At 44.8% G+C, this 26470-nt stretch overlaps 1 protein-coding gene across 1 annotated transcript in view; it reads left to right on the top strand.

Annotated features, from left to right (window-relative positions):
• Positions 1 to 26470, top strand: part of ABCA13 (ATP binding cassette subfamily A member 13) — a 2590787-nt gene that overhangs the window by 1664677 nt on the left and 899640 nt on the right. Inside the window, exon 35 of the mRNA XM_086964984.1 lies at positions 19890 to 20008. Within this exon, the coding sequence (XP_086821110.1) occupies positions 19890 to 20008 (119 nt within the window). The remainder of the gene's footprint in view (positions 1 to 19889; positions 20009 to 26470) is intronic.

The raw sequence follows: 26470 nt of genomic DNA, 5'->3' as shown, positions 1-26470 counted from the left end.
CTGTGGTCGCAACCGTCCCTGGTGTCTTGTCCCCCACTGCAGCCGGCACGGGCACCTTGGCTGCTTCCCGCTTCTCACGCAGTTGCTTAACCAGCTCCTGCGCTTCGACAGCCGTGGCGCCCTCGTTACCTTTTCCCAACCACGCTGCCAATTGTGCTGCCAACTCGGGCGGCATATCATCCTCGGACACGGGGGTGATCGGATTCCCCTCCTCTGGCACGGGCGTTGGAGCCTCGAGCGGGGCACTGGGACCGGGGATCTCCTCTCCCGCTGCCCCCCTCCTGGGCCTCTTGTTTTTCCCTCCCGGGGCTGCTCCCGCCAAAGGACGTTTTGGACCCCTTTCCTCATTCATGTCCACCCGCTTCCTTAGCTCGGACATCTCCATCATGAGAGCACGCAGCATCTGGTCGGTATTCATGCGCTTTCCAACCTTCTTCGGCATTCTCCAACAAAATAACTGAAAAACAAACAAGAACGATTAAAACGCTCAAAATTGGCTCTTCGTTCCGTCTCGAGCTCACGTGCAGCGGGGAGGTGCAGCTTCAGAGCACAGGAACAAGAGGATGTCTTCTGGTCTTGCGTCTCTTTTTATCCATCTTCAGGGCGGGCGTAAACCCGCCCCTGCCTGCCCCGAGGGCGTGGCCGGCGGCGTCCGTGTCTAGGCCAGCCCACTCAAGGGCGGGAAAAAACGCGCCCCGGCTACGCCGCTTTGGGCATACCAGCCGAGACACGCCTCCCGCCCCAAAATTGTCTTCCCGGGGGGATCGAGGCACTCTGCCATACGTTCGGGGGGACCGAGTGGTCGCCCCTTTCCATATAAATTGTCTCTTCCTAAATGCAACTAATCATTTTCAAGAAAATAAATTTTTACCTCATTTATGTACCTCCATACCCAATCCCAAAACAAAAACCAATTTCTGACTTGTGCTTTTATTTTTTGTGTTTGATTAGAAAAATTCTTTACCACAACGACTTATTGATTTGTCAACCAATAGTTAGGTACAATCACAGAAAAAACATCTATATACACACATTACTTCTATACATATATATATATACACACATCTTTTTTGTATCTTTTTCAAAATATGTTAGCCCAAAAAGAATTTTTGAAAAAGAGGATGCTATAAACATGTACAACTAAGCATTCCTAAGAAACAAGATCTAACCAGAAATTAAACAAAGAGCAAAGCAGGTCTATATTCTTTCAACCTATCTTCTTATTACACTCTTTTAAATATGAATTTTTACAACATAAGCTGTTTTAACACTGGTGTCTCTTCGTGGGTGTCGACGTGTTTCAGCCCATTCGCTACGGGCCTCATCAGGACAAGGGCTAATATTGATCCGTCTACAAAAATTTAAGAAATCATATATAACTACATACATTTAGAATTGGGAACAGGTTCAGAGAAAAGGGATCTGTACATATTTACATATTTTACATATTAACATTTTGTATATATGTTTTACTTGGAGTGGTCAGACACAGACCCAAGAGATAATTCCAATATAACACGACACCCTGTTGTGACAAAACCACTACCAACGGCCGTGCCTCCTCGATAGAGTTTTCTATACAGCAACTACCACTGAACCATTTCTCCAGAAAAAGTGATAAAGAATAGTGCCAAAACTGGACCTTCCACCTTCTTATCTTATCTCTGCTACTAATATAATATATAAATGCCTTAAAAAGGGGGAGCTCTATTACCGTAGTTGGTGTGCTCAAACTGAATTGAAGACAACGAACGGCGAAGTTCTTTTCCAAGTGAACTAATAAGAAAATACAACTTATAAATATAGCGTTCTCGATAGGAACCTATTCGTGGTGTAACCCAGTCATAGTCTATTTTTGCTTACCGAAACAAAGGGTCGTGGGCTTCTGTTTTCCAAAAAATTCGTACTGTCCAAATAGCCTCTAAAGGTGTTCCGGTACACCGCTCACTCTGTTACGAATGTAATAACATTCATCAGTATTCCTGCTTAACAATATGACCACCAAATCATGTAGACATATGGTCTAGTCGTAAAAGTGGAGATTCTTACCTCGTCTGTGCGGGCCAAACTCCAACCAGATACGTAGGGGCACTCAATTCCTTCTCTCGTTTCCCACAGGTTTCTAAATAATAATCAAATAAAATACTATAATTGGGGTCACTAACTGAAGTCCCTCTTGCGGATACGCCAAGTTCTGATGCTTACTTTAATTATAAGGAGGCACTCGTTTGCCCTAGTGCTTGTTCAACGTAGTTTTCAATCACCCGCCATGATAGATCTCTGGCGTTTCAATGCTGGTCACGTGGTACGGAGGAAAAATCCCACTGACCCAGACATAAAGGACAGACTGCTCCTTAAAGGGGTCTCGGGTTAAACAAACTAATACTGCGGACCTGTGACTCCCAGTATCTTTCACTAATTACAACGCGTGTATCTAGATAATTAACTATATTACAAAAATAAAAATAATGACACAGCGCACTAATAAACAAAAATAACAACAAAATAAAAAGTGAAATAGAATAACCATCACCATTTATGAAGGGTCTGCCACTCCTCACAATAAAAAAAACAAATCGTACAAACTCCTTTGTACATAGTGATTAGTATCACCTAGTATTCAGTATACACGTTACAGTTGGTTTAATACAGAAACATACCAGAATGCAGCCAATTAACAGAATATTCTATATCAGTGCCCAAATTTCATCTCTGTCATTCAAACCATTAGTTGCTGCCTTGTACTTTTCGATTAGTCTGGCCTCTAGCCGATCTAATTTGGATTCAATTTCGTCTAGTTTACCCTTATTCAACACACATAGAACTGTCCACGTAATATCATTCTCCGTATGTTGGTAAGTTTCAAAGTGTTGCACTGAAGGTGCTCCTTGGACTTTGCATTTCACCCTTGATTTATGTTGGAGAATTCGTTTTTTTACTATTTGGGTTGTTTGTCCAATATAGGCCTTGTTGCACGGGCATTTAATATAGTATACTGCATTTTTTGTGTTGCAGTTTGAAAAACTTTTGAGATAATGTTTGAACCCATTTATTTCAACCTCCTTTGTCTCTGCTGTTAGATTACATGCCACACAATTTTGACATCTATAATGTCCTATTACAGGTGGTAAATTTAGAAGTGCTCACAAATCTTTGGGTGTGGAGTCTTCTTCTCTCATTGCTCTGACGAGGGATTGTCTAATATTCTTACCTTTTTTGAAAGCGAAAAGTGGCTTTTTAATTCCCAGATGTTCAATAACTTTCCAATGCTTTTGGATCAACTTTTTTACTTTATTCGCTTTAGGATCGTATGTAAGCACACACGTCAAAGGTGTATCAGCATCTTTAATTTTTGATGTTAATAGTGTTTCTCTTGGTGTAAACCAGGCCCTTTTCAGAGCAATCTTGACTAACCTTTTAGGGTATCCTCTGGCAACCAATTTGCTTTTTAAGATTTCTGCACTTTTGAAATATTCCCCCTTTCTACTACAATTTCTCCGCACTCTGAGAAATTGCCCATATGGCAAATTCTCTTTGAGCGTGTGGGGATGGCAACTTGAGAATTGTAGTAGTGTATTGCGGTCTGTGGTCTTAGTATACAGACTAACTTCAAGCTAGGCATTATCTTCTCGGATGTATACATCCAAAAAGTTGAGTTTTTTCAGATTGCTGGACATTGTAAAGTTAAACTCACTAGTTCTAGAATTCAACCATTTATAAAATTCCTGTAGTGTTGACTCATTTCCCTGCCAAATCATAAAAATATCATCTATATAGCGACACCAAAGATTTACCTGGTTCTTGAAGGGGTTGGTGTCGCTATATATCCACTGCTTTTCAAACTGATCCATCACTAAGTTGGCTATTTCTGGGGAGAAACTACAACCCATGGCCACTCCCGAGATTTGTAAATATAATTGGCCCTTGAAGTTAAAAAAGTTATTTTTTAAACAAATGGTGACCAGAGATACCAAACAATCCATGGGTACTTGATGTGGACGTTCCCTTAAGTCCAAAACGAATCTCATTACAGCACTAGCCTCGTCTTGAGAAATATTAGTATAAAGTGATTCTATATCGAAAGATACTAACATTTGAATTACCAAATTAAAAGGCAATTCCTCTATTTTCGATATAAAATCCATGGTGTCCTTTATATATGATTGAGTTTCCTTAACCAGAGACATCAGAAAAAGTATAGTATAGGGAAAAATAAAAAGTGCATCCTTTCACATCAAATGCCACCAGAAGTGTTGTCATACCCAATCCAATGTCTTGGTGATTCCCAAATGCCCTGCTGCTGTGGAATAAAGGGTTCAAAAGAGGATGTGTTTCTACGGTGCCTTATTAGGAATAAAAAGCATATTATCCTGAAAAAGCAAGTCTTGTTTTATCTGCCTCTGTCCTGAGGCTCAGTGTAACCTTTCCCTTTCAATTTGTTTGGTTTGTGCTTCCTTAAGGTGCTGAAGAAATTCCTCCTCACTAATACCAAAAGTCTGTAGTGATGAGATTGTAAACCTGCAACAAGCTCTTCTATGGATGCCGGATAGGATAAGGCTTTCTAATGCCTTTTGCATGGATGATAAGTGATCCTTTAGTGATCACTGTAGAAAAAGAACAATCATATCGCAATCCTAGCATTAATGCACCTCATACGTTTTACAATTCCCAGGTTCTTAAAGTCTGTCAAAGCAGAGGGTCTTAAGGTCTGTCCAGACTGTTACTTTATCCCCACCCCCTTCATGATATAGGTGCAATTGACTGAATGTCTACTTAATTACTAGTAACTCCTATCAAAGATCATGTAGCTTCGCCTGGTGGCAGAGAGTGATTTTTATAAGAAATCAATAGGATAACTCTTCTGTTATCAGATATCTCACGGAGAGGATGGCTCCAGTAGCATTAGCTGAAACATCAGTCTGTACTATGAATGGGAGTTCAGTATCCAGATGCCATAGTTTAGATGCTGTTGTAAACAGTTTCTTTAATTGCTCAAATGCTTCTTCGTGTTGAGATGCTCAATAGAACTTCACCTCTTCTTTTGTGGGGTGAGTATTGGGGGAGGTATCTTAGAAAAATTAGAAATGAATTGTCTATAAAAAATGTCAAAGCTCAAACATTTCTGAGTCTCTTTTACACTGTTGGGTGTAACCCAGTCCAAAACTGCCTTGCCCTTACAGTGATCCATATAAATGACTTGTTCGGATAGAACAAAACCCAGACAACTGCCTTGAGGTTTCTCAAATTCACATTTCTCTAATTTCACATATGGTGAATGCTTGGTGACTCCGGAACCAACTTCCAAGATTTGTCGTTGATGTTCTTCCAGCAACAGAGAAGAGCCTTGTCAGGGATTTAAGTCTATGGGTTCTCTTCTGCCACCACAGTAGGTTATTTCAACTGCCTCAGTCGATTGCTTAGGTAATACAAGATTATTCTTGTTTAACAAAAAGGTTCACTCTTTGTGAGTCACCTGCAAATCACTAAGAACCGTCTTACTGACTTGTGCTATAGCCTGAAGTGGATTATAGTCTGAATCCATGTCTCTGTATGTTGGTCAGGCAAACTGTCAGGAATGTACCTGATCCTGCATGGGACAGGAAGGCACTAAATGCAGACCATAATACATCAATCTCCCCACAAGGACTTACCGAGAGGTGGTATAGTTCAAGCCACCTTCCGGATCAGTCCTGATAAGAGATTGAGGAGTATAAGTGGAAGTCACGGCGACAGAAAGAACACACCGCATCATTGAGGAAACATCACAGAAGAATTCCTCTGCACTCAGGGTGTATGGATCTGAAATTGGAAATTTCAGGGTCATGGTGGGAAGGCCCTGTAATAATAAATGGCAAAAGGAAGATTAACACTTGCAGGGACATTCATGTAAGTATAAACAAAGAAGGGAAGGCAGTATGGACTCACCAGGTACTTAGGAGATGTTGGCAATACAAGCTCCAAAGGCATCAAGAAACATTCTGAGTCCCAGTAGCATTCGGTAGGTAGTTTGTCAGTAGGCAGCTGTTGGAACTGAACTAATCAGCCCAATGTCTTGGAGAGCAGCACCAAAAACTGAGGAAAGGTGGTAATCCAACAAATAAATAGGGACTGCACAAAGGTGACACAGAATAAAGCAAACAATGTGAAGGACATAACACGATGACTAACTGAGAGAAAAGGTGTAATGTTGCCAGACACCATGGTGCTTGTTTGCAGCTCTTTCACAGGAACCAGAAGGTACTGTGCTAGCTCTACTAGCACTCATTCAGAACTATGTGCTACTTAACCTTTGTTTCGTTCTGTGAACCATCCTCTCCACATTCTCCAGCCCTGCCATGTGTTCATGTTCTTCTCACATAAATTTGAACGATCTTGCACTTGTGTCTCTTTCCCTGTATTCACCTCAATAGCTACCCTCCTATTTTCTCTGTAAACCTACTTTTCCAGACTTCTGAAATCATCATATATCTTAAACCAGAATCAAAAACTATCCATACCTTAACACCTCCATTTATAATTTCACATACAGGTTTGTGTCTAAAATCTTTGCTGAACCCTAAGGCACTTCCTTCAATATGACTCAGGCAAATCCAATGCCCATCCCAGCAGAGCCTACTAGCCCATGCTATGCACTATCTTCGTATGGGTGCACAGCCTGACTTCTGGGAGACCGCTCAAACTTTTACTTTTTTATTTTTTTTGTTTTTGTGTTCAACCTTCTTTTAAACTTGGATAATTTTTAAACTGAGTTTGCCCAATTTTAAAGTTACCTTCTGTGTGTTGTCTTTCTTCTCATCTTTGGGTTATGGGAAAAATTTCCACACTAGAGTTTCTCATCTGAATAACCTGGTCTGACACTAGGGAAGTTGTTCGCACTTGCAAGGTGTCATCTTCTTGTTGTACCATAGGTGATGCCTAGCGTTGACTTGATCCTGGTGCTTACTGGCTCTCTCCTTGTTCCTTTCCAAACATGTTTGCTAGAGAATAAGCTTGCCTGACTCATTCTTTTGGGTGAAAGTGAAAATGGTGTCCTCCAAAGAGAGGACTCTTTTTTAGGTCTCGTAGACCTATTGCAGCGGAGTTGCCTGTGAAGCGACATACACAGGTGCACGAGTAGCGACAGACAGGTGCACGAGCGCCGATATCCCAGCGTGGGCGCGCACGCCCAGCCCCCGGAGCCGTGCACATCTCCGATCTCAGTCAGCCATGCCTCTCTCAGTTCTCAGTTGCGCGCACACACACACACTCTGCATACACACAGGCAGGCACACACACACTGCATACACACACGCAGGCACACACACTGCATACACACACCCTCACACCCCCCCACCTACTCACGGGCTCACGCACACACACACACAGTCACACACGTGCATCCACACACATCTCCTGTCTCGCTAGCCTGATGCACCAAAAACACAGTATTTACACGTCCCCCCCTACTCACCGGCTGACTCAGGAGTCCCCCGCTGCTCTCGAGGCCGGTCTTTCCTCCTCAGGTGTGCAGGGTTAGCGGCTCAGGCTCGGCAACAGCAGGCGACGCAGAAGGTGATGACGAGCTCCCTAGACGTCCGATGTGCATGCTCACGGCACATGGAGACGCGCACAGCGTGACTTGCTCCCGTACAGCTGAGGTGCATGCTCACGTACAGCTGAGGTGCATGCTCACGTCGTTATCCTTCGCTTGTTTCTGCTTGTATTTATTTCATTTTGCGGCCGCCAATGCTTGTGCGGCCGCCAATGCTTGTTACCTGAAATGAGGAGAGAGCCCGCCGCAGCAGAGCCGTCCCGCTGAAAGCTCCAGCCAGCGTAGGACGCTCCCTCCGCAGCTGCGTGTCTCAGGCATTTCGAGCAGCAGGTGAATCCAGCTCTGATTTAATCACCCTTGTTTATTGTTAGTTCTTAGTTGAGTAAACGGCAGCCCAGTGCTCCTGTTGAGCAGTGGCCGTCCCGCTGAAAGCTCCAGCCAGCGTAGGACGCTCCCTCCGCAGCTGCGTCTCTCAGGCATTTCGAGCAGCAGGTGAATCCAGCTCTGATTTAATCACCCTTGTTTATTGTTAGTGCTTAGTCGAGTAAACGGCAGTCCAGTGCTCCTGTTGAGCAGGGGGCGCCCTCGGCTGTACTCCTAGTATCATTAATGGGTTAAATGAATGCAGTTCAGTGTGGTAGTCCACCTCACCACACTGAAATGCATTGTCACACATTGATAGCGCCTCAGCTGTCTGCCGGAGCTCTGCTATTTAGCACCTACAAACTTCGCAAATTTTAGCTGGCAGCGTGCAGTACTTGCAGCAGGCTTGGGGGCTGGCTACAAAGTTTTACCCGACACCGCGGACATTTCACTGACACCAAGGCAGTTCTGAGGGAGTCTTCACTCATGTTTTCATTGGCCCAATCACCAGCAGCATAGGTGGACCCAGCCAGCTGCCCATGCAGCAAGCAGCAGTTTGGTAGCCAGCGGGGGTCTGCAGCTGCAGGCAGCCTGCACAATGCGACCAGCCATTAAATTAGATTTGGACCGCAGACACTGCTGGAGAGTGTGGTTGTGTGCTGGAGCGCTGCTATTTAGCACCTCCACGGACTGGGCAAAGCTTTACTGACAAAGCACGGTCCATGCACTGATTGCAACCCCTTCTTGTACAGTTTGGCTAAAGATCCCTGTGCCATTCATACTGCTTCATATAGCATGCGTCGAAAGCCTTGCCGGTAAATCCCCTCTGTGCGCCTGACACACGATCTTGCTTCTGAGCCTCCCCTTTACCCCATTTGCCAGTTCGTCTATCCTTGAAAAGCAGAGCAGGTCGTGGATTTACTACCACCAGGACGCAGTTTATTGTGCTAATGTGCGACCATGCCGATCCTTTTCCGACTGTCACACAGGCATGGCTTGTTTGTCCCGCTTCTTTCGAAAAACGACAGCAATCGCACATTTATTTCTTTTGACTGTATTTTCTTGGTGCGATTTACCGATGTTGAGTTCCAGCATTCCTCAGCCTTCACTCGTTTTTTAAAAAAGACCTTCACACTTGAGCGAACAAGGACGCTTTGGAAGTTTTGATGGGAAAAGCCAACCTGCTGCCTTATTAACCCAGATCCTCCGCTGATGTGACGTTCTGCCATTTACCTGGCCTCCCAGTTTGTATCGCAGTGCAGGCAGAATCCAAAGGTTCTCACCAAGTATTAGTATTCCATGTTTGTCTGTTGTGCACAAAGTCGGCCTAGGTGCAAGTATTTTTAACTCCGAAACTGCATTGTTTTTTTAAAAAAAAATGCTAATTTGCTTGCGTAAACAGAAGTTACGTTCGCTTGTTCTAGTATGTGGAGCATAACTTATTTTGGAATGCCAGTTTTGCCTTTAGCAATTCAGTGTTAGTGGATAGCTTGTGGTGGCCGTTTCCCTATAGAACTGATTTTGATTCCCGAATTTAATGCATTGTTTTTCTCCGTTTGTGGCCAGATTAAGCGCAGTTGCAAATAACTTGTTTTGAGATTTAGTAACATACTATAAAACTATATAACAACCGAATGACAGGTAGGGAGACAGTTTCATTAGTACCAGGGCTTTAAGTGTGCCTCCCCCCTCCCAGTGTACTTTTATTTTTTACATTCAAGTCTGTTTTTTCCCTTGTTTTTCTGCCATTCTGCCCTCTGTTAGACGCGTTTTTGTGCCTTTCTGCCCTCTGTTAGACTCGTTTTTTTGTGCCTTTCTGCCCTCTGTTAGACTCGTTTTTCCCTTTTTTTCTGTCCTTATACTCTCTGTTAGACTCGTTTTTTGTGCCTTTATGCCCTCTGTTAGGCTCGGTTTTTGTGCCTTTCTGCCCTCTGTTAGACTCATTTTTCCCTTGTTTATCTGACCTTCTGCCCTCTGTTAAGACTCGTCTTTTGTGCCTTTCTGCCCTCTGCATCACCACATCATCACTCAGCGCTACCCCAGTATCACTCAGCACCACCACATTATCACTCTGCACCACCACATTATCACTCTGCACCACCACATTATCACTCTGCACCACCACAGCACCACTCAGCACCACCACATTATCACTCAGCACCACCACATTATCACTCAGCACCGCCCCATTATCATTCAGCACCACCACAGCACCACTCAGCACCACCACAGCACCACCCAGCACCACCACAGCACCACCCAGCACCACCATGCACCACCATGCACCACCACATTATCACTCAGCACCACTCAGCACCACCACATTATCACTCTGCACTGCCACATTATCATTCAGCACCACCACAGCACCACTCAGCACCACCCAGCACCACTACAGCACCACCACAGCATCACTCAGCACCACCACATCACTCAGCAGCACCACTCAGCACCACCACATTATCACTCAGCACCACCACATTATCAATCAGCACCACCACAGCACCACTCTGCACCACCACATTATCACTCAGCACCGCCCCATTATCATTCAGCACCACCACAGCACCACCCAGCACCACCACAGCACCACCCAGCACCACCACAGCACCACCCAGCACCACCACGCACCACCACATTATCACTCGGCACCACCACATTATCATTCAGCACCACCACAGCACCACTCAGCACCACTCAGCACCACCACAGCACCACTCAGCACCACCACAGCACCACTCAGCACCACCACAACACTCAGCAGCACCACTCAGCACCACCACATTATCACTTAGCACCACCACATTATCACTCAGCACCACCACATTATCACTCAGCACCACCACAGCACCACTCTGCACCACTACAGCATCATTCCGCACCACCACAGCATCATTCTGCACCACCACAACACCAATCAGCACCACCACAGCATCACTCAGCACCACCACAGCATCACTCAGCACCACCACAGCATCACTCAGCATCACTCAGCACCACCACAGCACCACTCAGCGCAACCACAGCATCACTCAGCGCAACCACAGCATCACTCAGCGCAACCACAGCATCACTCAGCGCATCCACAGCATCACTTAGCGCATCCACAGCATCACTCAGCGCAACCACAGCATCACTCAGCGCAACCACAGCATCACTCAGCGCAACCACAGCATCACTCAGCACCACCACAGCACCACTCAGCACCACCACAGCATCACTTGTTCAAATATGTTCTCTCACTGTTTCAAGCTTTATTACAAATGACACAAAAAATTTTTAAATAATGCTATTGGTGTCACATTTGCAAATTCTATAAATATTGGCATTTACAATAACAAAATTAATACATTTGCTATTATAAAAACATAAACATAACTTAAAAAATTATTAGATTTACAAGACCAATAGCTCCAACTTTTCTAATGCGAGACCTATTGCATTTCCAATGCTCGTTCTTGTAAGCTAGGGACTTGATTTTTCATAGGGTATGGTGTTAAGCCAATCAGATGTTGCATTCGTTTTTTTTTTCTGGATTTGTTATCCCCATATGTACAGTGCTACTGTATATTAAGTCCTTTTCTGGGCCTGAAACTCTCAAGGAACCTCATATGGAGGATGGGGTGCAGGTCCTGGTGTGTTTCCAAGCCCTGCATCCCACTGCAGTAACAACCGGTTGAAGGATTTTAACAACAGGTGTCAGACACCCATGGACTGTGGGGAGCAAGGCCCGGCCAGAGGCCACGTTGTGTGCCTCATCCTCTGCTGCACAAGGGTGAGTGTCCTGTGCAGTGGGGTTGGACATCCTTGGAAGGTGGGGAGCAGCAAAGACTGGAAATCAGGCTCTGTGCCCCCACCTCTGCTGCATATGGCCAAAGGCCTTGTGCAGCGGAGGTCATTGCCCTGACGAGAGTGGGGCACACAGCTGAAAGCTGAGTTCAATAGGGTTGCCTGGCCATATAGGGTAAGACAGGCATTGAGGGTCACCTCAACGGTGCCCAGCTGAAGGCCATGTGCAGTGAAGTTGTCCACCCATGACAGTTTGTTGCAGGGCGTGGCATGAGGCTAGGCTCTTCGACCACCTTTCATTGTACATGTCCAAGGACTGTGGGGGCACGGGTTCTGCCCAAAACCCAGGCCCAGCAGCCCAACACACTGTGCACAGCCAAAGGCCAAACACACCAGGTGTTGGCTGCCCATGGAGGGTAGTGCATGGCGTCAGACTTTTACCATGCACTGTGCCCCACTCTCGCTGCACGTGGATAAACACTGTGCACAGCTGGTGATGTCCATGGCAGATGGGGTGGAGGGCCTGGATGAACATTAACTGTTATGTGCATGCAGAAAAGGGATTATTAGCCTGTGGTGGGTTTGGTGTAGGGCTTTAATTGAGACACGACCTTACAGGAAAACCCTGTTGTACAACCCCATTCACTCCATAACTTGCTTTCATGCAATCTGTCACTGGCTCTCTAACTCAGAGTGTCACTCATCCATGACTCCTCATGTACAACATTTGTACTGACTCTCGTTCATGTGCACTGACATAAAAAACAAATAACAGGATTTTGCATCTTCTTTGAACCATACAAGGTGACTCTAAAAAGAACATTTTCTATCATTTCTTTCAACTTTTTGTGTTTTTACATGTCCAACAGACCAATAGTGGTGAAACCTGCATCACTGACACCATTTTCCTGCTAATGGTGTCTTATGGCAATCTGTCACCAGGAGGGATGGCCTGCTGTATTCCGGAAACAATTGTAGATGCTTCCTCTTTTTTCTGCACTAAATTGTCATTGATGCCATGATTAAGGTGTCTGTGCATCAATGCAAATGTAAATGTACTTACCACCTGTGTGGAGTCCCTCTAAATTTTTCCTGCAGTAAATTGTTGTCAATGCTATCCTTAAGGTGCTTTCAAATCCAAACAAATACTTTCCAGGCCTTCACCTGCTCACGTTTATGTCACATAACGTACGTGACATATTTGATGATTGCTTTTCCCTCCTGCAGGAATCATGAAGAACTTCCGTGATGTAAGACTCAGGTGTAGACCTAACTTGTTTTGCCTGATCCTCATTGTTCTGAGCAGCTTTCTCTGGATTTCCACAGTGCAAATCATCCTGCCCATAAGCTATAGCTGAAAATGGGAAACGTTTTCTGTCCATATAAAGGGAAGAACGCAAAAACCCTTGCTACCTCCTTTGCTATGGATCTCTCCTTAAGCAAAGAATGTAGTAATATGTTTAAAAAAGTCAAAAACTATTGGAATGTGGAATAATAAAATCACAGGAACCAATAAATCTTACTAATAAATCTTACTAATGGTGTCCAGGGATTAGCAAAACCTCTCCTGTACCTTGTACTTTGCACGCCTTAAAGTTGAAGCACTGGTGTTTGGTACTCTAGTTCCAAATAAGCTTAAAATGTGGAAACTTGTAAATGTACTAGTAAAGCACTGAGTTTGAAGTTGCTCTTAGCAAAACTCTGTCCTTCTATTCAACCTCAATTTTGTAAAAAGTTACAGGATCTGCACTACCTGCTTTGGGGTTGCAGTACCTAGAAAGGAAGTCCAACCACCCTGATCTTGTGAGATTACTTTGACACTGTAGAATTGTCTCTATGGGATCTGTTGAGGATTTACAAACCTGAAGAATAGCAAAACAATTAAAAGGAGCCACCCGACTAGCTGATCAATCCACAATATCTGAAAAAGAAGCTTGTGGCCCCAGGGACTACAGCCCTTATTTAAGGGGATTTGGTGTAGGACGTGCTGCGTTGCCCACGCCAAAATGAAAGGGCAGGAATGCCCTATATCTATGCAATATGGTGTATTCCTGTCCTTTCTCACACATGCTGGTGCCGTTTTGGCTGCCGACCTCCAATGGTGATACAAAAGGGGATGATGAACGGAGCTTTTGAGAAAATCAAACACTCACACCCAGTCAACAGATCTGGGTTTAATCCATCACCATTCTTTAGCCCACTCTGCCACTAAAGTTCAGACATGGCCATATGCAAATCAGTCTGACCCTGTGCCTCATGGGAACAGTCCAGCCCGAACTGCCAAGCCATGTCTTCCCTGGACCGGAAACAAGCATCCTGGGACCAGTTTCAGATTCATAATCCTCATCAGCCAGGCTATCTTGAATCCAGTGGCCAAGTGAGCAAGGTACTCACGTCTGAGCATACCCTGCCAACTTAGGGCGAACAAAGCGATACAAAAGGGGATGATGGACGGAGCTTTTGAGCAAATCAAAACACTCACCTCCAGTCAACTAATCTGGGTTTAATCCATCACCATTCTTTAGCTCACTCAGCCACCCCAGTTCAGACATGGCCATATGCAAATCAGTCTGACCCTGTGCCTCATGGGAACAGTCCAGCCCGAACTGCCAAGCCTTGTCTTCCCTGGACCGGAAACAAGAATCCTGGGACCAGTTTCGGATTCATAATCCTCATCAGCCAGGCTATCTTGAATCCAGCGGGCAAGTGAGCAAGGGACTCACGTCTGAGCATACCCTGCCAACTTAGGGCAAACAAAGCGATTAAACCCAGATCAGTTGACTGGGGGTGAGTGTTTGATTTGCTCAAACGCTCCGTCCATCATCCCCTTTTGTATCGCTTCGTCCATTATCCCCTTTTGTATAAGCTCCAATGGTGGCATCTTTGCACCATGTTGCAAGGGTTCCTGTGTTGTTGGCAGGAATTTTGTAATGCTTTTTTTTAACACCTCTCTGCAACGCAGCCCCCTGGGGCATACTAGAGGTCAGGCTTATCTCAGAGGCAATGTTTAAAGCATTTGTACACACACACACACAGTAACACAATAGAAACACTACATAAGGGGCCCACGCCATATTAGAAAAATAGCCAATATTTATCTGAATTAAACAAGACCAAAACGACAAATATCCAATATACACAAGCAAATATATCATTTCCAAAGACTAAGAAAGTTTAGTGCCTTGAAATCAAAGGATTTCTTTTAGCACAAAGTACCTTGGATGCGTCAAAAATCAAAGATGAAGCAGGCACAGGGAAGGTGAGGTGAGGTACCGAATTGGTTCTTTACTACACAGGGGAGGTGATGCGTTGGTTCCTTAATGCCAGGAGAGGTTATGCGTCGGTTCCTTACTACTGGGCAGGGGTGATGATGGGTTGGTTACTTAATGGATGGGGAGGTGATCCGTCCTACTCCAGCCACACGGCCTCAATTCCTTATTGGGGTGCAGAGGCTGTGTAGAGGGACGATACTTCAAAAATCCAGATGCGCTGCGACAATGCGACGTTGGTGATGCAGGTGCTGCATTGATTTTGCAACCTTGAAATCAAAGGATTTCTTTTAGCACAAAGTACCTTGGATGCGTCAAAAATCAAAGATGACGCAAACCTTGAAGCAGGCACTGCGTAGATTCTTCAGTGGCAAAGCAGGGGCAACGTCAGACTCAGAGCGGCTGCCACAAAAGTTGGTGACACTGTACTCAGGAAAACAGGTGCTGCAAGTAGATGCATGGATTTTCTCAACAGGTTATACTTCCAAGGGCCCAGGGACTGGATTTGGCATCATTTGGCAAGTAACAACTCTCAACAGAAGAGCCAAGGCACTGGTAGATGAAGTCTATTATGGCCCTGAGACTTCTTAACAGGAGGCAAGCACACACAAGCCCTTGTAGAATCTTAGAAGCAGGATGTGGAATGCAAAGTCCAGTCCTTTCACTCCCAGGTTAGAAGCAGCAGGCCAGCACAACAAAGCAACAGGCGGAGTGGCAGTTCCTCCTGCAGTATCCACATCTTCTTTCAGGCAGAATGTCCTCAGCCCAGAAGTGTTGTCATTTTGGGGGGGAGGGGGTTCAGAGGTCCAAAGTCCAATACTTATACCCATTTCTGCCTTTGAATTAGGAAAACTTCAAAAGAAAGTCTAAATCTAGTGATTTCTAAATATTGAATGTTAAATTGTAATGTTGAGTATATGTTTTTCTTTGAAAAAGAGAGAAATTCCCAAAAATAAATTAGTAAACTATTAATTGAAGGGTAAAATAAATAACCCAAACCGCTAAAAGCACATAGTGTGGTTTTTTGGAAAATAAATAAATAGGACTCCAGGTATTTTTTGCTTAAACTCACTTTATAAAAGTGGCATTTTCAAACACACAATTTAAAAATCACCTTCACCAAAAGATGTATTTTTATATTATGAGTTCAGAAACCACAAACTCAAAATCTGTATCTATTCCAAATTTGAAACTGCACTTGAAATATATTTCAAGGCAATCCCCATGTTACCCTATGGGAATGATAGTCCTAGCAATAGTGAAAAACGAAATTAGCAGTATTTTACTATTAAGGCATGTAAAACACAACTGTACATGTCCTACCTTTTAAATACACTTCTCCTTGCCCTTGGGGCTGCCTTGGGTCTACCTTAGAGGTGACTTATATGCAGTAAAGTGGAAGGTTTGGGCTTAGCAAGTGGGTGCACTTTCCAGGTTGAAATAGCAGTTTAAAACTGCACACAGTAACTGCAGTGGTAAGGCTGAGACATTTTTATAGGGCTCCTTATGTGGGTGGCACAATCAGTAATGCAGGGCCATTAATAGCATTTGATTTACAGGCCCTGGGCACACCTGATGGACTTGACTAGCGACTTACTGGTAAATCAAAATGGCAATCATGGATAAAATGATCAACAAAACAATTTACACAGGGAGCTCTTGCACTTTAGCACTGGCCAGCATTGGTAAAGTAATCAGGGTTCTGAAACCAGCAAAAACAAAATGCAGCACACAGGCAAAACATAGTAGGTCAGAAGCAAAAAGACAATGGAAATCATGCCAAAAGATGCCAGGACTAACAATGAGGATGAAGAGTGGCTATTGCTTCAAATTCAAGGGCTCCTGTTGCCATATAGCCTGAGAGAGAGTCATATGTGTGGCAATTTCTCATCCATCTTGCAGGGCAGAAAAAAATGTATGCTTGAAAAATAACTTGTAGCCAATAGCAGCAAGTGTTACATAGAGGGATCTTTGTATGTACTTATTTGGGACCAGTGTAATGAGGAAACATCTACTAGTTGTGCAGCTAAATGGAACCTCCCATGTCGAGATGCAGAGGCAGTAGAGAGAAAAAGAGGAAGAGGACGAAATTGTGACACAAGTTGTTCAGAAACAGGTCGAAGAGGAGAAAAATGGCCCCTTCTGCCACCTTCATTTTTTTTTAAACAATTTGTCACCTCTCCAATAAATTATTTGTATTGGGGAGAGAATTTAAAAACTGCCTTCTTGGGCAATGAAAATCAAATACAAGTTTAAAGGCATTATTTACCCAAAATATTAACAAAAACACACAAAAAAGGAAGAAAAATTAAAAGGTTTTAATAAAAAACTTTCCAACAAAGCACATAAAAAAGGAAAACAACAATAGCAAATCTGCCTGAAGTGGATTGTGTGCAGCAAATTGATGCATTCTGGGTCCTATAATGCCATCGCATTGAAAAGGTTATGTGAAACAATGCATTTCCCACAAAATGTGAAGCATTTTAACATTGTAAAGGTTTGCATGCAATGTTTAAATGTCACCCATCCATAATATGGACCTCAAGAGTAATTAGCAGATATGTGCCTCAATTTTGGTTAATATTTTACCACTACTATTGTTTTTACTTCTTGCAAGGTAGTTCTTCCTTCACAGTCCCTGCTTATAGTTTGCCTGGTAAATTGTGAAATTAGTAGTAACTTCGGTTACCACACATATACGCACATGCCACATACACACATATCACAATTACAAGTTGTGTTGTAACACCCCACATGCCACATACATCTGGGCAGGTAAAACCTACCCAAATTTACCGGGGGGAAATGCCGAATTCATAACATGACATTTGGATTTGATGTGGCAACTGGCAAGCATCAAAATCTGCAAGTGACATTTCTAGGGTATTAATCATGACTGGGTGCTGTTTATTGCACGTAATGAATTCCAATTCCTGAGAAATCGAAATATGACGCGGTTAGATAAATAAAGCACCCTTTTACGGAGTAACCAACATCAAGGCCTTTGTTTCAAACACAAAGATATAAGTCAGTTCTGTGGGATGTGAGAAAACAATAGAAAAACATCCAACTATTTCAGAATGTACACCTTTCAAACATCTTGCTCTTATTTGAACCTCTAACATTTTCCTTACTAGATCCTGCACCCTCCATCGATTTCCCTCTTCCCTTCTTCCTTCCTTCTGCCCTGCATGCTATCTTTCTCTCCAATCCTCTTCGGTTCTTTCTACCCTTAGTTCAACACTCTCTCCAATTTCCATTCCTTCCTTACATTGTTTGCATTAATCTTCAAAATGCTGAGGTCATACATATTTCAAGCCATTTATTCAAAGTGCTACAACTTACATTCCTAAAGTAATCACCTCTTGGTGTTTTATCCTTTCCTTTCTTCCATTCTGATCTTGCATTTTCTCCGTGGCAACCATGTTTACATTTCTTCTTGCCCTCGCTTCGTTCTTAGCATCCTCCTTGCTTCATGATTCGCTCCTGCTCTTTTTTTCTTTCTTTCATTTACTTCTTCCTCCATCCTTCTCTTGTCTTCTTTAGCCAATGTCCTTCTTTATTTCGGTCCTTTCGTTCCTTTCTCATTACCTGCAAGTATTCTATTCCTTCATTCCTGTTTCTTGTATTTCTTCCCCCATTCCTGTCTACTTTTCATCCTTCCTTTCTCCTTCCTGTATCTCTCTATCCTGCCTCTCTGCTTCCGTATCCCTTTCCCTCTGCACCCTTCCATGCTTCCTTCTTTTTGCTGTCCCTTCATTCTCCTACCCTATGCCCTCTTCTACATTGTTATCTCTGGTTTTATGCACCTCTGTCGCTCATGTACCATTCCTCCCTTCCTTCAGTAAGTCTTTCTTGCATCCTTTTATCTTTCCTTTTCGTCCTCTTTCCCCTTGTTTTCTTTGCTGTGGCACTACACCCCTTCAATCTTCCCTACTAACTTTCTTTTATTTTTAGGCAGCTCTGAATTTGAACCCTCACCAAATATGTGTTTGCATTCGTTCATTTCTTCATTTCTTCCTTCCTTCTTTCCTTTCTCCCTTCCTTTATTCCTTCCTCCCTTCCTTCCTTACTCCTTTGCCATCTTTGTCTTAATCAATTCCTCCTTCCTCCTTCACTTCCTTCCTCGTTCCCTTCCTTCCTGATCAATATCCTACTTCTCTCTTTCACCTTTATTTCTTTATTAATTCTTTCCTACTTAACTAATTTTCTCCATCTTTCCCTTTTCTTTCTTCTTTACTCCATTTCTCCTTCTCTCCTTTTGTGCCGACTTCAGCCTCTTTGCTGACCAATCTTTCGCCCTGCTTTGTTTTTTCCATTTCTTTCTTTTTTCTCCCACTTCAAATTCTCTCAATTGATTATTTCTTCTTCCCTCCCTTTAGTTCTTTCCTTCATCCATTTATTTCCTTCCATCAAACTTCCTTTCCCTTCTTCCCTTTCATATCGCCGCATTTCTCCCGTTACCTTTCATTTTCTTTCACTTGTCTCCCCTTCATCGCTTCCCTTCTCTTTTGTTTCATTCCCTTTATTTTGATTTCCCCTTTTCTGCCCTTCTTCCATTATCACTCTCTTTTCTCTTTCATTGTTCATTCCTTCCTTGGCGTTTTTATTGCTTAGACTTGAATATATATTATTCTGTGCACTCAAAAAGTCAGGCCATGCATACACAGTATCCTACAGTTGAACTTAATTAAGATTATGTCATATAACTAATGTACCTTTCCAACAGTAAAAGAGCTTTTGAGTTTAAATGTACTTTTGAGGTAATGTATTGTATGCATTTCTGAGGCTAATATATAGTAGCCTACTGAAACTAATAAGAATACACCAGAATAAAAAAAATCCATCAGGGACAGAGCTTGACAAATTTGCTTTCTCGGCATGTTATGTGTGTTGATATGAATAATTTTTCCATTTTTCTGTATTTTACATTACAGAAATGCCCGGCCTGTAATATTTCTGCTCCTTACTTGAAGAACAGCCTCGACCAAGTGCTGTACAACCTGTCAGGGCTTGACTTAGAGGAATATTTAATCATACCCTTAAAGAAAGAAAGGTAATCCACAAAACTGTCTGTAGTGATAACTTGTTTCAGAAACTAACTTGTTTCCTTAAAATTATAATCTACCAAGCTGTTTCCCCTTCTGCAGAAGAAGACTTTGACAGAACAGAGGTGTTGCATTTTGAGACCCAGCCTAAACCTTTTGGGTCTGATGCATGGAGTTATTGCATTTGAAATGTGTTTGGAAAAGACATCTTTAGGTTTGAAGTGGGTTCGCATAACTTCAAAAGAAAAACTGTTTTTTTCAAGGGATTATTACTTTCCTTTCCATTACCCTGATACAATGAGTGTTTGTTTATACTTTGTCCCAGCTCTCATTCTTGCAATCCTGCATAGAGAAAATAACACTTCTTTGATGAGCATTGCGTCAGGCTTTAAAACAAGGGCATCCCGGTTCCCTTATCCTATAAGGATGAAGAACAGAAGAAAAATATATCCCTCCTGGTGCTGTGCATATTTGAGGACCACGACCTCGAATTATCTCCTTGATTTCCTTTAATGTTCAGCACACTTGGATGTTCCTCTCTCATTACAGGGATGTAACACAGGCCCATGCACACTGTGGCGCAGGGACGGAACTCACTCTTCATAGAGCCCCCATTTAGCCCAATATCTATGAAAACCTGTAAGTTATACATTGTGAAGAGAGGCCCTATCATTTTGTGTTTTGCCACTATTGCGTTACTGTTAAAAATGGCAGCCTTAGGGTGGTGTTCCCCCAACCTTTTGCCTTCCTCTTCCATTTATCTGATCTCGTCTTTGCTGGCTGTAGGACTCTGCACACCCTGCTAACCAGTGCAAAAGTGCAAACGCCTGCTCCTTTAAAGATGGTAAGATAGGCTGATCCCTAATTGGCATATTTAATTTACTTGTAAGACCCTAGTAAAGTGGCGCTAAATGTGCCCAGGGCCTGTAAATTAAATGCTACTTGTGGGCCTGAACCAACTTAAGTAGCACTTTAAACATGTTTTCGGACTGCCATTGCAGACCTTATGTGTGTACAGTTATTAACTGATATTTCGAAATCGCAAAATACACTTTTTGCCAGGCCCAACCCTTCCTTTTTAAGGCATATTAGTCAACCCATAGGGTAGGCCATGGACAGCACAGAGAGTAGGGTGCACTATATTTAAAAAGTAGGACATGTACTTTGAAAGTTTTACATGTACTGATAGGAAGAGATGTCCAATTCATGTTTGGTATCTCTGGAATTATAACTTAAAATCCTAACTTATGGTGAAATTGGATTTTAAATTGGTGTTCTGAAAATGACATTATTTTAAAGTTTGAATGTTCTTGCCTTATCCTTTTAGTGTCTGCAGGCTGTCTCTGGTCACATTACTGGGTATAACTTAAATTTTGGCTTAGTGTATCCCTCCTAGACAGCCATACACAATATGGGGCTTAGGCATGCCTGGATGGGACATCACTGGCAGGATGGGAGAGAGGAGCTGGACACAGCCTCACTTTCTCCTGAATGGGCTGTGTCCTGTCTCCACACAACGAGCTCCATGCCCCCTGTAGTTAATGTGGTGCCAGGACAGGGAAGGCAGGATGATTGGGGAACATCAAATGGAAACCTCTAGAAGTTTCTCCCCCACTTCAAAGGCAAAACTGGGTATTAATACTCAACCTCAGACACAACTACTTCAGTACACTTCTGACCATTGCTGATGTAAGAACTGCCACTCTGCTGGACTGCTGCTCTAAAGGAACTGCTGCCCTGCTGCCCTCTTGCCTGGGTGAGAAGGACTGGACCTGCATCACTTGAACCCAGAGTGACTCAAGGGGCTAGTTGGTTGGCCTCCTAATCTAAGGCCTCATGGACACAACAGGCTTCCAATAACCTTCTATCTGCACCTGGACTCCATCTATGATTCTAATCTGCCAAGTGGTGACACCCCAGTCCTGGACCATTGAAAGTGGGCTTAAGGTGCTTACCAGCCACTGTGGGCCCAATGGAAAAGACGCATCCCCTCTACTGCACAGCGCAAATTTGAGCAGAAACCGACACATTACCCTGCTGTGTGTATTGGACCCATCGGAAAGACTCCCATTGCATCGCAGCTCTTCAATACTGCTGCATCGCCCAAACTATGCCACGCATCCTCGGCACAGGCCCTCAAAGTCCTCATTAGTGGCAGCCTCAAAGATGATGCCAGACTCTGCATCACAGTCTTGCAGCTCTTTGGAACAGATGCATCGCATTGACTGCGCATTGCAGCCTCGATGCCTGACTTCTCATCGCAAGCCCCATTGACGGAACCCTTGATGATGATGCTGGTCCTCGCATTGCAGTCTCTCTGCATCTCGGAACTGACACATTGCTTTGGCTGGGAAGCACATTTTTGACGCAGATCCACGGAACGCGCAGCAAACCAGGATTTAGGGTACTTTGTTCAACAGCCGGAACTGAGTCCCTGTAGTCAGCCCACACTGCTCTGCAGTCGGCGTGAACTTGTGACTTTGTCCCGGTCCGGCTTGACCAAATATCCACAGTTGCCGCTTTGCACCTTTTGGTGCTATTTTTTTTAAAGAAAACTTTCAAATTGAATGTCTCCAGTTATACTTATTGGATTTTTTGTCATTTTGGTCTTGTTTTATTTATTAAAGAAGGTTCGATTTTTTTAACTTGTGTGGGGTCCCTTTTTCTGTTAGAAGTATTGCACAAATGCTTTACCCATCGCCTTTAAGTTAAGTCTGACTACTCTGTGCCAAAAGTTAATTTAGGGTTGGCTTGGGCCTGACAAGGATTGTGGTTACTGCTTGATCAGAGCTCATACCCCAGTCAACCAGAAACACACATTTTTACAGTTATATGTATATTGGATCTTTCCTTCCTGAACATCTGCTGTTACTGAGCAGTCACCAAAATGGCAACAAATGTAGTGACCTACAGAGTTTCCAACTATAATCTGTGATTATAACATAATTGAGGGGGAAAGTTCCTGACAACCTGTGCAGCTGTTCCATGCACATACATTTTATATACTTAAGGAAAATTACCCTGCATTTTTGCTTTTTAGCAATAGTTTCTGAGTCCCTGATCCTGAGGATCGCCTCACATGACAAATGAGTGCCCTACAAAAACACCTCTTAGCCTCCAATGATTGGAGAGACCCTACTACCTCATTGTTCTCACCACCATGTAGTCTCATGGGAGTCAACCCGTTTGGGAATGCTACTGGCACACCCGCCATGTGCGTTACCTGCCCCTATCTACAAACATTGGCAAGATGGAGTGGAAATGCTACTTACAGTAGACAACCCTATCCCAACTTTTTCTTGCTCTTCTGTTATTTGTTTCTGAGGTTGTCTGGAGATACACAGTGTTTTCTGTGAAAGCAGATGACTAGAAGGTGTAGTTTATATTTGCACATAGGCAGCACTATGTTACATTCTGAAGACAGAACCTTCTCAGACACCTCTCAGAGGAGGAAAACAGTGATTCCGCCTGATTGACTATAGTCTTTGAATGTGGAAGTTACACTGATATCGACCAACTGTTTAAACTCGTACAAAGGTCATTCCTTAATCAGGTGACTCGTAATGGTCAAATGTCATGCCCTATACTATGCTGGTTAGAATATTGAGATTCTGAGTCCATGGAATGGTTGAAGCCTAAACTTTGTGAGTTTTTGCAATAGCATACAACTCTATAGGAAGCCAGACTGCTTTCTGAAAGGGATAGGTCCTTGCCCTGCTGTGCCCAGCGCATTGAGCCTATAGTCAATAGCCATAACCAGCTGCCACATCACACTTGGTAATATGAACACAGATTTAAGAAAATACCATAACCTTATGCCAGATTGACTTATGTTTGCCAAAGTCTGTACCCTGCTGGCTCTAGACAAAAGTGTGCAGGGAATTCATCAATAGGTTGTTAAGACAGGTGCTAAAGCATATTATTAAAAAATAAATCAATACATGGTGAAAAGATTGTTAACTGGCAGTTTACTGGTATAACCAAACACTGTTTGACTCAAAAACCTACTTATAGCCCTGAAAACATCGTATTAAGGGGTGTTGTGGTTCCAATAAAAACACTAAAAGCAAAGTAATTTAGCAGTTAGGGAGGGCTCTGTTCCTATAATACCCACATTTAAGTGCTCATGACTTCAGTCATGATGTCTCAGATGATCTTAAGAGATCATTTCTCATGGGGGCGCTAGAGGGCGCACTGCAGAATGGCCGCACTGCCGTGAGGCTCCTGCTGCCTGGAGCTTTTATCCGTATATTGATCCTGCTGACCATCACTGTACCCTGATCTGGCCCCGGATTCCTGCTGGTATACCTGTTGGCCACCCATGGTCCAACTCCTGGGCCGATTGGTGCTTGCTGACTGAAGTTACGAGGACGCCAAATTTTCCCCGACTGGCGCTCTGGAAGTCGGGTGCTCCATAGCCCGGCGTCCCTCTCTACTCTAGTCCGAGGCTTCGCACGTGGGGTGGAGGCCCAGGTCCCCCTCCCCCTCCGGACCCGGTTGCCGACTGGGCACACTGCTGAGCGCTCCCCTGGAACGGAACTTGGTGGCGGTCTCCACTGCGAGCTGTACCGGAGCTGTGGGATAGCAGAGACGCCGAAGCCTGTCGTTGAAGCGTGAAGGTGTCGCGCCCTTGGCCTGAGGGGAGCGGCGGCCATTATTCCGACGGGAGTGGCGGGGTGTTCATGCCTGCTCGTGCCCCCGACTGTGGTGAGTTGGAACGTGCTGGGAACTGCCTGCGACTTGGCCTTTATCGATTTGTGTGCCCCCCCCGAGCTGGTAGCGGATTATCATGGGGAAACCGGACAATAAGCAGCCCAAATTGTCTTTTGAATCAGTGGCGGCCAGGAGGGGTACGCGCCTAGCGCAGGAGGCTGGGAGCTCGCGTTCTCCCCCCCTCCCGTCGCCGATGCGGGGCTGCAACCACACGCCCCGGACTTTCAGCAGATGATGCAGGAGATGAGGCAAGGATTTGCCACTATAGTGGACAAAGTAGACAAACTGTCGTCGCGCATGGATGCGGTGGTGCAGAAACTAGATGTGCATGGGGAACGCTTGACATCGGCGGAACAGCGCATCTCTGACCATGACGATACTGCTGCCACTCATACCACCCAGTTGGCGAGAATTGACAATATCCTGCGGGTGATTGCCGCTAAGAATGAGGAGTTGGAGGCGAGGAGTCGGCGCAACAACATACGCATAGTAGGTGTGCCGGAGACGACGAATGTTGGGAAAATGGAGACGTATGTGGAGAGGCTCCTTGTTGGTGCCATTGGTGCGGAGGCCTTCTCTGCGCAGTTCATTGTCGAGAGGGCGCACCGTTCACTTGGGCCGAGGCCAGCCTCTGGGGCTGCGCCGCGCCCTATAATTGCATGGCTCCTGAATTATCGCGACCGGGACGCTGCCCTCCGGGCTGCCCGCACTAATCGTACCCTTTCCTTTGATGGGGTTAACTTCACCGTGTACCCGGACTTCACGCCGATGGTGCAGGACCAGCGTCGTAAATTCCTAGGGGTAAAGAAGAAGCTTCGAGATCTTCAAGTGGACTACGCTTTGCTTTATCCTGCTAAGTTGAGGGTGACCCATCAGGCAAAGCAGCATTTTTTCACAAACCCGCAGCATGCAGAAGACTTTGTAAAGCGCCTCAGGCGGGAACGAGCTGCAACGGACCGGCAGGGTGGCCAGGACCCTGAAGGCGACCGGTCGGCGGGAAAGGAAGAGGACGCTTGAATGGGGTGATTTTTCATCGATGAAACGGTGATGGCGCCCGCTCTGCGCGCCCATTCGCTTGACTGCTTCTGGGGCCTCGGCATTCCCTTGCTTTGTACTGTGGGTGATAAACATGATGGTTTGCCGATTTGTTTTTGGGTGCCACTCCTGGGGGTCAGTATGGGAACGATGGTTGGCGACTTTCTTGTGCTCCGGGCACCCACCCCCGCACTGCGCCTGGGCCGTGTGTGACCCGTTGGCTCGGAGATTGGCGTGGTGTGTGGGAGTGGCGCTGTGCACCTCTAGTGGGTACCCCACAGGGTATCCCCCACTATTACTTGGTTTTTGGTTTCGAGTCCTTTGTTGGTTGACTGGATGGATGTTTGGGGGGGGTGGGGGGTGGGTGTCTGAGGGTCCTGATAGTTGGGGATTCATCAGGTGGGAGGGGGGGGGGACTACATGGGCGACACGTGTTCGGCCTGGTCCTTGGGATTGTGGTAATCTTTGCTCTTGCTGTGTGTTTGCACTGACACGGGCGCATGGCCGCTGCACTGGTTGGTCCTCTGGCGTGCTGGACCCTAACGGTTCTGTGAAATGTGCTTACGTGCTCATTGTGCCTGAGTGTCATGGCCGCTATCTCCGTGTGCTGGATGGGCGAGAGTGTGCTACACGGGAAACGCACGTGAGTGTTGGGGACCGGACGGGATGGGTGTGCCGCGCGTTGCATTTTGTACTTCTTGCGTGCCTGTTGCACGGGTGGT

The sequence above is a fragment of the Lissotriton vulgaris genome, chromosome 4_1, assembly GCF_964263255.1.
Source record: "Lissotriton vulgaris chromosome 4_1, aLisVul1.2, whole genome shotgun sequence".
NCBI lineage: Eukaryota > Metazoa > Chordata > Amphibia > Caudata > Salamandridae > Lissotriton > Lissotriton vulgaris.
This window is presented reverse-complemented; position numbering and strand designations above follow the sequence as displayed.